Genomic DNA, 12,819 nt, shown 5'->3' with positions numbered 1-12,819 from the left:
GCACGTGACTCCCCAGTGCACAAATGTCAGAGTTCCCAATTCAGGTAAGTATGAATCTCCTGTGGTCAAACATCAGGAGCCTCCCATCCCTGGTACATCCTGATCCCTCATGCACACAAGACAGACTCTACAGAACTGAATCATGCGTGAACCTGTTCTGCACATTAGCATTCATACTTCTTCTGCCAGGTGCAAACCCCAGCTACAGGCACATGCAGATTCCACTGCGCAGTTCTCTCAGGCCCTTGCGTGGCCCAGTTTCAGGCTTGGGGAGGGAGTATCAGTTCTTACACAGGTAGTTACTGAACAAGTTAACTGAACTGTGAATGGAAGCCTAGTTATCTGGGCCTCTGTGGAACTCTGATGGGAGAAGCTTACGTTGAAACCGGGCTCTATGAGAAATTCTGGCGAGAGACTGGGCAGGCTTGAGGAAAATTCTTCTGTCTTCAGGAAAACAGCATGAACTTGGAAGTAGTGGAACAGACTTATAGGAGGAACCCCATCCTGAGATACACCCAGCATCCCCTGCATTCACCATTGCTGCCACTGCCCTATGGAGATGTCAGTCATAATAGTAAGTGCTTTTTGGTTTTGGCAGAATCCCTAAAACCTTTTCTCCCTTGGGGTGGGTGAGAAGGTGCCATGTAAGCATTACCCCAAGGACTGAACGAGGCAGATCCTAAGCATGCTGGGACAGTTGGAACTCCTCAGCACGCTCATAGCGTTCACAAGCTTCCTGCTCCCATCTGCAAAATGGGATGGGGCCTGATCCTCTGTCCTGGTTGGGACCATTATGCACCCTTGATTTACAGAGGGACCAGCCTCTTCTGTCTCCAGTCCTTGCTTTGTGGGAGAGGAGGAAAATTATTTAAGTCTCCTCTTTCCTGGGCATACCACCTTGGGACAGTCTGCCCCAAATGTTTTCCCTCTTTGAAGAAAAGTTCTGGGATGGCAGGAAATTGACCATCCCGCCCTCCCTCCCCCCGCAAATTGTGTTCAGTGCTGTGGCTACTTTGTGAACATGAATTTTTACCCTGTGGTACAGGTATAGTTTGCTGCTTCTCTTCCTCCTGCTACATGTACACCTCATAGGGATTGAATTGTTTTAGCAAAATACGGTGATTAAACATTTCTTTCCTACTTTTGTTACTAGCAACAATTAATAACAGAGGTCAAACACTCCATTTTTGTTCTCCTATATCTGTGTGTGCCTTGTGCATTGACAGATCTTTTCTTAGTGCAGTCCACTTGGTGAGAGGGTGTGTACTCCCCCTCTAGTTAGATCTGGACAAGATTACATGCATTCTCTGGGCTGAAAGCATGCTCTTAAAGGTTGCTAGAGCTTCTGGGCCTAAGCAGAGTTCATCACTCTAGCGTGCCACCATGCTGGAAGAAGGAGCCCTGTGATCGCGTACAAAAGCCTGGCGGGGGCGGGGGCAGTGGCTGTTACTCCCAGCCACTCCCCCCATCCGGCTTCTGCACACAACCAGAGGCTCCCAGAGCCAATCGCGGCCCCGCCTTCCAGCTGAGAGCCTCTGGTTGTGTGCAGAAGCCGGGGAGGTGGGGGGGAAGGGGCGTGGCTCTCAGCCACTCCCCCTGCCCCCGCCCGGCTTCTTTTAGCAACTAGAGGGAGTGCCTTCCGGGGGCACGGCCGGTTAGACTCCGGTTGTGGCCAGTGGCTGCACCCCCCGCCAGCTCTGCTTCCCGCCCCCCCTTCCTCAGGCTCCCCCTCCTCCTGTCCAGCCCCCCCGGTCCCCGATCCCCCCCAGCTCTGCTTACCCCCCTTCCTCCCGGTCCCCCTTCTTCCTGGCTAGCCCCATGGCCCCCGACCCCCCCGCCCCCGCCAGCCCTGCTTCCTGCCCCCCTTCCTCCAGGCCAGCCCCGCTCCCGCCCCCCCGGCCCGGCCCACGATCAAATGTGTCCTTTTTTGGGGGGGCGTCTACCTGGTAACCCTGCTGGACCAGAAGGTAAGTGGTGGCGGTGGTGGGCAGACTACCCTGCCCCTGTTTACTCCTGCTGGAGCCGGGGCGTGTTGAGGCTGTCACTGGCTCCAGTTCCAGCTATGGTGGGCAGGACTCCTTGGCCCAGCTGTTGGGGCTGCGTGCCCGGGGTGGTTGCTTGGGTGATCAGGACCAGGGCTGAGTCCGCGTGGCTGGGGGCAGCAGTGGCAGCACTGACCAGGTGGGAGGCCAGCAGCCCTGGCCTCCTTACCCCCAGTTGGTCAGCAAACTGGGAGCACTGGGCCATAAATAGCTGCTGTCGGGCCCGGGGTCGGGCAGCGCTCAGCTCCGCTTCCCTCCCCCCCCCCCCCCAGCAAGTAGAGTTGCCAGATGGTTTCAGAAAAAATACCGAACAACACACACAAAAAAAGGACCCCGAGATTTGTTAAGCAAAAAAAAAAAAAAAAATAAAATAAAATAACCCACCGTGGTCCCTTTAAGAACCACATGGGGAGGCTTTTTGGCCCCAACAGGCTGCTGGCGGCCACCCGCCATCTTGCCTCCCTGTGCTGGGCCAGACAGCTCCCCTGCGGAACCCAGTAAGCACTAGGGTTGCCAGGCTGCCGCCATATTGAGCCGGACAGCCTGGGATTTTCGCCTCCTGGCTGGGAAAAAATCAGAAAGTACCGTGGGGACATTTTAGGTGTCCGGTATTTTCTGAATTTTTTTACCAGACAGGAGATGAAAATACTGAACTGTCCGGTTCAATACTGGACACCTGGCAACCCTACTAGCAAGCAGCTTCTGGGGGGTTGGGGCACTGAGCAGTCTAGTCCTGGCCCCACCCCCTGCAAGGAATTGCCGGAGGCTTGGGCAGCCCAGCTCCAGCCTGTTCCCCCAGCAAGGAGCTGCCTCCTCCCAGAGCCCTCAGTCCCCCATCCTGAGATCCCCCTTGCCCTGAATCCTGCAGCACCTGGCCTGAGCCCCCCTGCCCTGATTCCTGTACCGCGGGGCATGCACCTTGTTAATTATACCTTGGGTCAGTATTTTTTCTTGTATAACAATTTAAATGTATATAAAATGTGTGTGTGTGTTAGTAACTGGTGGGTACCACAGCGGCGCATATCCAAATAAGTGCATGTCATGTCAATGTGGGTGCACAAGACAAAACACACTCAGCTTATGGCTGGGAAATCTTAGAGGGAAGATTTCCAAACTGCTTCCAAACCAAGGGCTTGTCTTCACCTACAGCACTACAGTGGCTGTAGAGTTTAGAGATTCTCCCCAGGTTATCTACCTTCCCAGAAGGTAGTAGCAATGGCAGTGGGAGAAGCAGTCCCACCAACGTGGTGCTGTCTACATGGCAGGTTAAGTTTGTATAATGTGTCACTTAGGGCCTGGATTTTTCACACCTCTGAGTGATATAATTATCCCGATGTAGAGATGTGGTGAAGACTTGGCCTAAGTTGATACCAATACCAATCCTAATTGTGTGGCTGGCAATTAGGGAGGGAGGGAGGAAGGCAGGAAACTGTGAAATTAATTACCTGGCTTTTAATTGAGGGGGTCTACAGTAGTTCCCAGGATCTAGAAGCCCAGTACAAACAGTTTCTTTCAGATTTGGTGGTTTTGGACGAGGTAGAAAGACCCCACTCTAGGTTTGGACCCTTGGGTAATGAAGGCAGACTTGAGAGGTTCATTTTCCTTTGGGAGAGGCTGCAGGAAACTGTGACTAGAACATTTTTCTTTTCTTTTAGGGATGAAGCTTAAGGAGATAATGACCCCAAATCCCAGGGCAAGTTACAACCTGTATATCTTCATCAATGATGTAGATATTGGGATAGAGAGTATGCTTATTAAGTTTGCAGATGATACCAAACTGGGTGGGGTTGCGACTTCTTTGGAGGATAGGGACATAATTCAAAATGACCTTAGCAAGTTAGAGAAATGGTCAGAGGTAAACAGGATGAGGTTTAATAAAGAGAAATGCAAAGTGCTCCACTTAGGAAGGAACAATCAGTTCCATACATACAAGATGGGAAGCGACTGTCTAGGAAGGAGCATGGCGGAAAGGGATCTAGGGGTCATAGTGGACCACAAGTTGAATATGAGTCAACAGTGTGATGCTGTTGCAAAAAAAGCAAATATGATTCTAGGTTGTATCAACAGGTGTGTTGTAAGCAAAACTCGTGAAGTCATTCTGCCGCTCTACTCTGCACTAGTTAGGCCTCAGCTGGAGTACTGTGTCCAGTTCTGGGCGCCACATTTCAAGAAAGATGTGGAGAAATTGGAAAGGGTACAGAGAAGAGCGACAAGAATGATTAAAGGTCTAGAGAACATGACCTATTAAGCCAGGCTTCATGACCTGGGCTTGTTTAGTTTGGAAAAAAGAAGATTAAGGGGGGACATGATAGCAGTTTTCAAATATCTAAAAGGGTGTCACAAGGAGGAAGGAGAAAATTTGTTCCTCTTGGTTTCTGAGGACAGGACAAGGAGTAATGGGCTTAAAGTGCAGCAGGGGAGGTTTAGATTGGACATTAGGAAAAAATTCCTAACTGTCAGGGTGGTCAAATATTGGAATAAATTGCCAAGGGAGGTGGTGGAATCTCCCTCTCTGGAGATATTTAAGAACAGGTTAGATAGACATCTGTCGGGGATGGTGTAGACGGAGCTTGGTCCTGCCTTGAGGGCGGGGGGCTGGACTCGATGACCTCTCGAGGTCCCTTCCAGTCCTATGATTCTATGATCTGCTCCATTGTTTTCCCTGCTATTTGTTTGGGTCACAAAAATAGGGGAGATTTAAACATTCTGAAAAGAGGAAAACACAAAAGCAAAAGGTGGCAGTGGCCTGAGGACACCAGGGAGATGCCTCAAGCAGCTTTAAATTCGTATTTCTAATTTACTAGATTTCAGTCTGAGACTGTTCCTTCAAGGGTTCTCTCTCTGCTTTCCTGTATAGCTGAAAATGTGCGGGATTTGCAATGTGAACGAGTTTAACCTTTGTATTTACTGATTGGACAGTGGTGCATTTTTACATTTACAGAGGGACCTCTTGCGAGATGTTAATCGACATCTGAGTTCAGGAGATGACCAGTAATGCTAGTTCCCCTCTTGCCATTCCTGTTCCATGGTGTCAGGCACTGTCCCCAGGCTGGTACGCTGCATGCTTGCCACTCAGGGGCTCGGAAATGCTGAAATCTGTCTGCTTGTTGTGTTCCTACTACAGTGCAGCAAGAGAAGGGCTACAGCAGCCTGCAGGATGAAGCCCTCAAGATCTTTAACTCCCTGCAGGAGATTGAGACAGTGTCTGATCCCGTCCCCATTATCCAAGGCATTCTGCAGACTTGCCATGACCTGAAGCCCCTTCGTGATGAAGTGTATTGTCAGTTGATCAAACAAACTAACCACAGTCCACAGCCCAACAGCTCTGGGAACCTCCACCACTGGCAGCTGATGTCCTGCATGAGCTGCACTTGTCTTCCCAGTAGAGGGATCCTCCGCTACCTCAAGTTCCATCTTAGAAGGTAAGAACCTTAGCTCTTTCGCTAATTCTGTCATCGTAGACTTGGGAGCTTAGAACCCTAGCTAGCCTCTTTCCTCATTGGTCAGCCTCTGCTACCACCTGTTCTACAATGCTCATCTGCTCCTCCCCCTTGGCTGCAGCCTTTATCCCTCACACTGAGATCCTGCTGTTTTCAGCATTCAGCCTCCTTGTCCCCAGTGAGCTTTGTCACAGTCAGGAGTGCCAGCAAAGCATTGCCACAGCAGTGCCACCGGGCCACCGATGGGCGGGAGCAGGAGGGCAGCAAAGCATTGCCACAGCAGTGCTACCGGGCCACCGATGGGCGGGAGCAGGAGGGCAGCAAAGCATTGCCACAGCAGTGCCACCGGGCCACCGATGGGCGGGAGCAGGAGGGCAGCAAAGCATTGCCACAGCAGTGCCACCGGGCCACCGATGGGCGGGAGCAGGAGGGCAGCAAAGCATTGCCACAGCAGTGCCACCGGGCCACCGATGGGCGGGAGCGGGAGGGCAGCAAAGCATTGCCACAGCAGTGCCACCGGGCCACCGATGGGCGGGAGCGGGAGGGCAGCAAAGCATTGCCACAGCAGTGCCACCGGGCCACCGATGGGCGGGAGCGGGAGGGCAGCAAAGCATTGCCACAGCAGTGCCACCGGGCCACCGATGGGCGGGAGCAGGAGGGCAGCAAAGCATTGCCACAGCAGTGCCACCGGGCCACCGATGGGCAGGAGCAGGAGGGCAGCAAAGCATTGCAACAGCAGTGCCACCGGGCCACCGATGGGCGGGAGCAGGAGGGCAGCAAAGCATTGCCACAGCAGTGCCACCAGGCCACCGATGGGCGGGAGCAGGAGGGCAGCAAAGCATTGCCACAGCAGTGCCACCGGGCCACCGATGGGCGGGAGGAGGGCAGCAAAGCATTGCCACAGCAGTGCCACCAGGCCACCGATGGGCGGGAGCAGGAGGGCAGCAAAGCATTGCCACAGCAGTGCCACCAGGCCCTAACCCTTTCCATGACTCTAAAAATGACACTCAGTGGAACAGCTTCAACAGGAGAGATTGAGGGCGTCCCTCTCACAATAGTCCCTGGCCAAGTGGTTAGAGTCCCCTTCTGAAAGATAAGGGGGATCCCTATTCATATCCTTTTCCCCCTCAGGGAGTAGAGGGAGAATAAAATATCACTCTCCCCATCTCAGAGGAAGTAAAAGTTACAAGGGGAGTACTGACTCCTCTGGCCAGTTTATGTGGAGTAAGGCAACTACCTAACTCATTCACATAAGCAGCAACTTAGGCACTTATGTTGCCTGAGACTGACTCGGGAGGAGGGACTCCTGACTGTGGGTCACAAACAGTCTGGATTTATGTGTCTAATTCACCAAGAGGGTGGAACTCAGGACGTGCCTTCTCATAACTATCTCCCATTGGCTAACTTAGGCTGCTCTGTACCCAGCAGACTCGTTTTTGCAGATCCCGTTCTCGGGCACTTCTCTCTCCCCATTCATTGGATGGGGAATGTAGGTGCCTAACTCATACTGTGTGGTTCTATTCTTGTCCAATGAATTTTCTAGACACTGAAAAGCAAGGCATTGTGACCCTGAGCATTGCGATGCCTAAGTCCCTGGGTGGATCCAGGCCTGTTTGTATGACTGTACTTAGCAGCACATTTCCATGGGATTCTGTGCTTATGGTGATCCATGCTGTGTAGAGCTCTACCTGCAGGTGGACATGTTCTGCTCACCATGTAACTGCTTTTTCTGCTTTGCTTTATGACTAGAGTAAGAGACCTCTTCTCCGGCACAGAAATAGACAGCTATGCCCAGTTCATCAGTGATTCCCTGAAGAAAACCAAGACCAGGGAGTTTGTGCCTTCCCAGGAGGAAATCCTGGCTCTTATCACTCGAGAAGAAATGACCACCACTGTGTACTGCCATGGAGGTGGCTCCTGTAAAATCACCATCAACTCCCACACCAGTGCAGGAGAGGTAATAGCATAAGTAGTACTAGTGGGCACAGAGAGGTGAAGGGCACAGTGATGCCTGAGAGTCTCTGGATAATGAGCTTTTTGAGCGGAGTCCTTGCCCTCGCTCAGCCTCACTTCTCAGCTGATGAGACACACAAGAGAGAAGTGTTGTTTGAGTATTTGTTTAGAAACACTGGAACAACTCTGAAGGGAAGCGGTGGAGTCTCCATCAGTCCCTTGATGTCTCCAGATCAAGACTGGATGTCTCTCTGGAAGGTTTGCTTTAGTCAGACTCAAGTTACTAGGCTCAACACAGAGGTAACTGGGTAAAATTCTCAGGCCTGTGTTGTACAGGAGGCCAGGCTAGATCAGGGCAGGGGCAGGCCAGCCTTCCAAACTGCCAGATGCAGCCTGCTGCCACTAGCCCACAGTACTGCGGAAACCTCCTGCATTCGGCTGTGGGGACAGTGAGCTCTGGGTGCTGCAAGTCCTTGTGGGTCATGTGCTTTGTGCTCTTCCCCCATCCCCAGCATGACCAGCCAATGGGAGCTGCCTGGGCTATGCTTGCGGCACAGGCAGTGTGTGATGCCTGCCCTCCCCTTAGGGACTCGCAGTGCTTGGAGAGCAAATGGCCTCCACAGCTGGTTGCTTTGAGCAGCATGCGGGGGTGTGATCTGCTGGCCAGGAGCTGCCTAGGTAAGTGCCTCCTGGCCAGAGCCTGCATCTGGCACCCCAGCCCTCTGCTCCCCTTCCTGTGCCCATTCCCCATGTAACCCAAACCCTCTGCACCCATACCCCTCATCAGACCTTGCACCCCAATCCTTTGGCCCAGGTCGCAACCCAAACCCCTGGACTCCTGCACCAGGTCACAGCCTCCTCCCAGACCTTGCACCCCCTCCTATACTACTCCTCCAAGTCAGAATCCTCTCCTGCCCCCACACCCATATCCCTTCCTAGACCCCCCTCCTACACACCAGTTCCCTACCCCAAGCTCCCTTCTGCACCCAAGCTCCATCCCAGACCCTGCACCTCCTCTATTAATATAATGAAAGAGCACAGCCCTTGACCACTTACCAAATTCTTGGAGTGGCTCCCCGAGCAAATATTATTGCCCTCCCCTGGCCTGGATAATATAACGGTTCCTTCTGACCTGAACATTTAAGAATCTCTAAAAAAAATTGTTGAAGAGAATCCTGTTTGCAACCTCTGAAATGAGATCTTTGGGCTCTTAATGGGTGAAGCAACCCTGATGTTCTCCTGCATGTGAATAGTTAACCAGTGGATTTGGAGCTCTAGTGGGGCTTTGGGGCTCCCTCTTCCTATTTTAAAGGCTGATTCCTGTGGGAGTGATAATAGCTAGCATTGTACAGTCCCCACCGTTTCTGATCTCTCCCCTGCAGGTGGTTGAGAAGCTGATCCGAGGGCTCGCCATGGAGGATAGTCGTAATATGTTTGCCCTCTTTGAGCGCAATCAGCACGTGGACAGGGCCGTTGAGAGTCGTGTAATTGTTGCTGACGTCCTTGCCAAGTTTGAGAGGTAAGAGAACATTTCAGAGGCTCCTCATACTGCATAACATTAGCTCTTAAATTCCCTGGCTGAGTAGCCCATATGCTGCTTGACAGCATATAGCTGTATCATGAGCTCAGGACAGCTGCTTCAACCACAGGCCCCTTAGGTTCTAGCCTTGGGCAGGTTACATGGAATCAATCGTTCATACATTGACTGTTGTGATAAAAAGTAATTCATTAGATTCCCAGATTAGACGAGACCACGGTGATCATCTGGTCTGACCTCCTCTAGAATATAGGCCAGAGACATATAAAAAATAATTCCTAGACAAGATCTGTTAGAAAAACATCCTGTCTTGGTTTTAAAATTGTCTGTTGAGCTAAATAGATTGAGCTTAGAATCCTAGGGCTAGAAGAGATCTCAGGAGTCGTCTAGTCCAAACCCCCTGCTCATGGCAGGACCAACCCAACTAAATCAACCCGGCCAGGGCTTTGTCAAGCTGGGACTTAAACACCTCTAGGGATGGAGATTGCACTCCCTCCCTAGGGAACCCAGCCCAGCGCTTCCCCACCTGCCTAGGGAAAGAGTTTTTCCTAATCTCCAACCTAGACCTTCCCCACTGTAACTTGAGCCCATTGCTCCTTGTTCTGCCATCCCTCACCACTGAGAACAGCCTTTCTCCATCCTCTTTGGAACCTCCCTTCAGGAAGTTGAAGGCTGTTATCAAATCCCCCCTCACTCTTCGCTTCTGCAGACTAAACAAGCCCAAATCCCTGAGCCTCTCCTTGTATGTCATGTGCTCCAGCCCCCTAATCATTTTGGTCGCCTCCACTGGCCCCTCTCCAATGCGCCCACATCCTTTCTGTAGTGAGGGTTCCAGAACTGGACACAATACTCCAGATGTGGCCTCACCAGAGCCGAATAAAGGGGAATAATCCCTTCCCTAGATCTGCTGGCAATGCTCCTCTTAGTGCAACCTAATATGCCATTTGCCTTCTTGGCTACTGTTGACTCGTATCCAGCTTGGTTTAGACAACTTGGCTGCATGACTAGACCAGTGGATACTATACCAGTGGAGACAGAGCAGGCTGCTGAGTCTAAGGGGATTAGGGTATCAAAAAACTTGGCCTCCTTGGCTTTGGCTTGCTGACCCAGGTGTCCTCACTCACTGGCTGCATAGACCACCAGGGAACATGGGGGTGAGTGGGAATATACAAACTTGTAACCCCTGAGGGGCACATAATATTTCCTTAAGACTCCTTTGCCATGGAAGGAGCAGAGGCTGGGGTCCTCAACTGTCTTAATAAAGGGAAGGGTGACCCTTGACAGCCCTTCCAGGGTCAGGATGTCAAACACTGGGTCCTGTACCTCTCCCATCTCCTCTGCTTGAAAACCCATTATGCAGGCCTTGCAACAGAGAAGGTCCTGGTGGGCCTTGTGAGATTGGAGGCACCTGCCACTGCTTCATTCAGAGATGAAGATAAGGAGGCCAAGAGTGGAACAGAATCATTTTTAGTATACAAGGCAACACCTCCTCCCTCTTTCCCTGCCTATCCTTCCGGAGCAAGCTGTGCCCTTCTATACCAATATTCCAGTCATGTATTATCCCACTATACCAATATTCCAGTCATGTGTATTATCCCACCAAGTCTCCACTGTGTCAAAGTTGTGTTCATTTATTAGCACTTCATGCATAAACGGGAATCTTGAGTAGGAACAAACATGCTTTATACTAACAGACGAGAAGGTTGGCAAGGAAATCGGCATCTTTGCAGGATTGCAAACCTAGTGAGGAGGGCTTTAAACTAGGTTTGTTGGGGCACGGTAACCTAAGAGGAAGACCAAGGACAGGGTAGGCCCACTGCTTAGTAAGGAGGGAGAAGCAGTAACAGGGAACTTGGAAATGGTGGAGATGCTCAATGACTTCTTTGTTTCGGTCTTCACCGAGAAGTCTGGAGGTGTGCCTAACGTAGTGAATACAAGCAGAGAGAGGGTAAGTTTAGAAGATAGGATACACAAAGAACAAGTTAAAAATCACTTAGGAAAGTTAGATGTCAGCAAGTCACCAGGTCCTGATGAAATGCATCCCAGGGTACTCAAGGAGCTGATAGAGGAGGTATCTGAGCCTTTAGCTATGATCTTTGAAAAATCATGGCAGACAGGGGAGATTCCAGAAGACTGGAAAAGGGCAAATATTGTGCCCATCTATAAAAAGGGGAATAAGAACAACCCAGGAAACTACAGACCGGGCAGTTTAACGTCTGTCCCAGGGAAGATAATGGAGCAGATAATTAGGGAAATCATATGAAACACTTGGAAGGTAATAAAGTGATAGGGAATAGCCAGCATGGGTTTGTGAAGAATAAGTCATGCCAAACTAATCTGATAGCTTTCTTTGATAAGATAACGAGCCTTGTGGATAAGGGAGAAGCGGTGGATGTCATATACCTAGACTTTAGTAAGGCATTTGATACGGTCTCGCATGATATTCTTATTGATAAACTAGGCAAATATAACTTAGATAGGGCCACGATAAGGTGGGTGCATAATTGGCTGGATAACCGTAGTCAGAGAGTTGTTGTTAACAGTTCTAAATCCTGCTGGAAAGGGATAACACGTGGAGTTCCTCAAGGGTCTGTTTTGGGACCTGTACTGTTCAATATCTTCATCAATGATGTAGATATTGGGATAGAGAGTACGCTTATTAAGTTTGCAGATGATACCAAACTGGGTGGGGTTGTGACTTCTTTGGAGGATAGGGACATAATTCAAAATGACCTTAGCAAGTTAGAGAAATGGTCAGAGGTAAACAGGATGAGGTTTAATAAAGAGAAATGCAAAGTGCTCCACTTAGGAAGGAACAATCAGTTCCATACATACAAGATGGGAAGCGACTGTCTAGGAAGGAGCATGGCGGAAAGGGATCTAGGGGTCATAGTGGACCACAAGTTGAATATGAGTCAACAGTGTGATGCTGTTGCAAAAAAAGCAAATATGATTCTAGGTTGTATCATCAGGTGTGTTGTAAGCAAAACTCGTGAAGTCATTCTGCCGCTCTACTCTGCACTAGTTAGGCCTCAGCTGGAGTACTGTGTCCAGTTCTGGGCGCCACATTTCAAGAAAGATGTGGAGAAATTGGAGAGGGTACAGAGAAGAGCGACAAGAATGATTAAAGGTTTAGAGAACATGACCTATGAAGCCAGGCTTCATGAACCGGGCTTGTTTAGTTTGGAAAAAAGAAGATTAAGGGGGGACATGATAGCGGTTTTCAAATATCTAAAAGGGTGTCACAAGGAGGAAGGAGAAAATTTGTTCCTCTTGGTTTCTGAGGACAGGACAAGGAGTAATGGGCTTAAAGTGCAGCAGGGGAGGTTTAGATTGGACATTAGGAAAAAATTCCTAACTGTCAGGGTGGTCAAATATTGGAATAAATTGCCAAGGGAGGTGGTGGAATCTCCCTCTCTGGAGATATTTAAGAACAGGTTAGATAGACATCTGTCAGGGATGGTGTAGACGGAGCTTGGTCCTGCCTTGAGGGCGGGGGGCTGGACTCGATGACCTCTCGAGGTCCCTTCCAGTCCTATTATTCTATGATTCTAAGTCCTGAGGTAAGTGGGGTAGTAGGATACTAGGAAGGAACACAAGGAGAGAAGTGCAACAGAGGAGGACCCCTGATTAGTATGGTGAAGGTCGGGCAATCAACTAGCTATCTACAGTATCCGTACATGAACACAGGAAGCCTAGGAAATAAACAGGAAGAATTAGAAGCCCTGGCATTGTCAAAGAGCTATGATTTGATTGGAATAAGGGAGACTTGGTGGGATGACTCACATGACTGGAGCATTGTTATGGAAGGGTATGAACTGTTCTGGAACCGCAGGAGGGGAGAAAA

At 50.3% G+C, this 12,819-nt stretch overlaps 1 protein-coding gene across 6 annotated transcripts in view; it reads left to right on the top strand.

Moving 5' to 3' along the window:
• Nucleotides 1-12,819, top strand: part of LOC102447238 (unconventional myosin-X-like) — a 316,165-nt gene that overhangs the window by 262,448 nt on the left and 40,898 nt on the right. For 5 of the 6 annotated variants that reach the window (XM_075914469.2, XM_089779563.1, XM_089779562.1 and 2 more), the window contains 4 exons: nt 451-574; nt 5,167-5,464; nt 7,232-7,439; nt 8,818-8,954. In XM_075914469.2, coding sequence (XP_075770584.2) covers nt 451-574; nt 5,167-5,464; nt 7,232-7,439; nt 8,818-8,954 — 767 coding nt within the window. The remainder of the gene's footprint in view (nt 1-450; nt 575-5,166; nt 5,465-7,231; nt 7,440-8,817; nt 8,955-12,819) is intronic. The other variant, XM_089779564.1, reaches the window with a different exon arrangement.

Source organism: Pelodiscus sinensis, chromosome 7 (assembly GCF_052426305.1).
Source record: "Pelodiscus sinensis isolate ZL-2025 chromosome 7, ASM5242630v1, whole genome shotgun sequence".
Taxonomy (NCBI): Eukaryota; Metazoa; Chordata; order Testudines; family Trionychidae; genus Pelodiscus; species Pelodiscus sinensis.
Note: the sequence above shows the minus strand (reverse complement) of the source record. Positions and strands in the feature narration are given on the sequence as shown.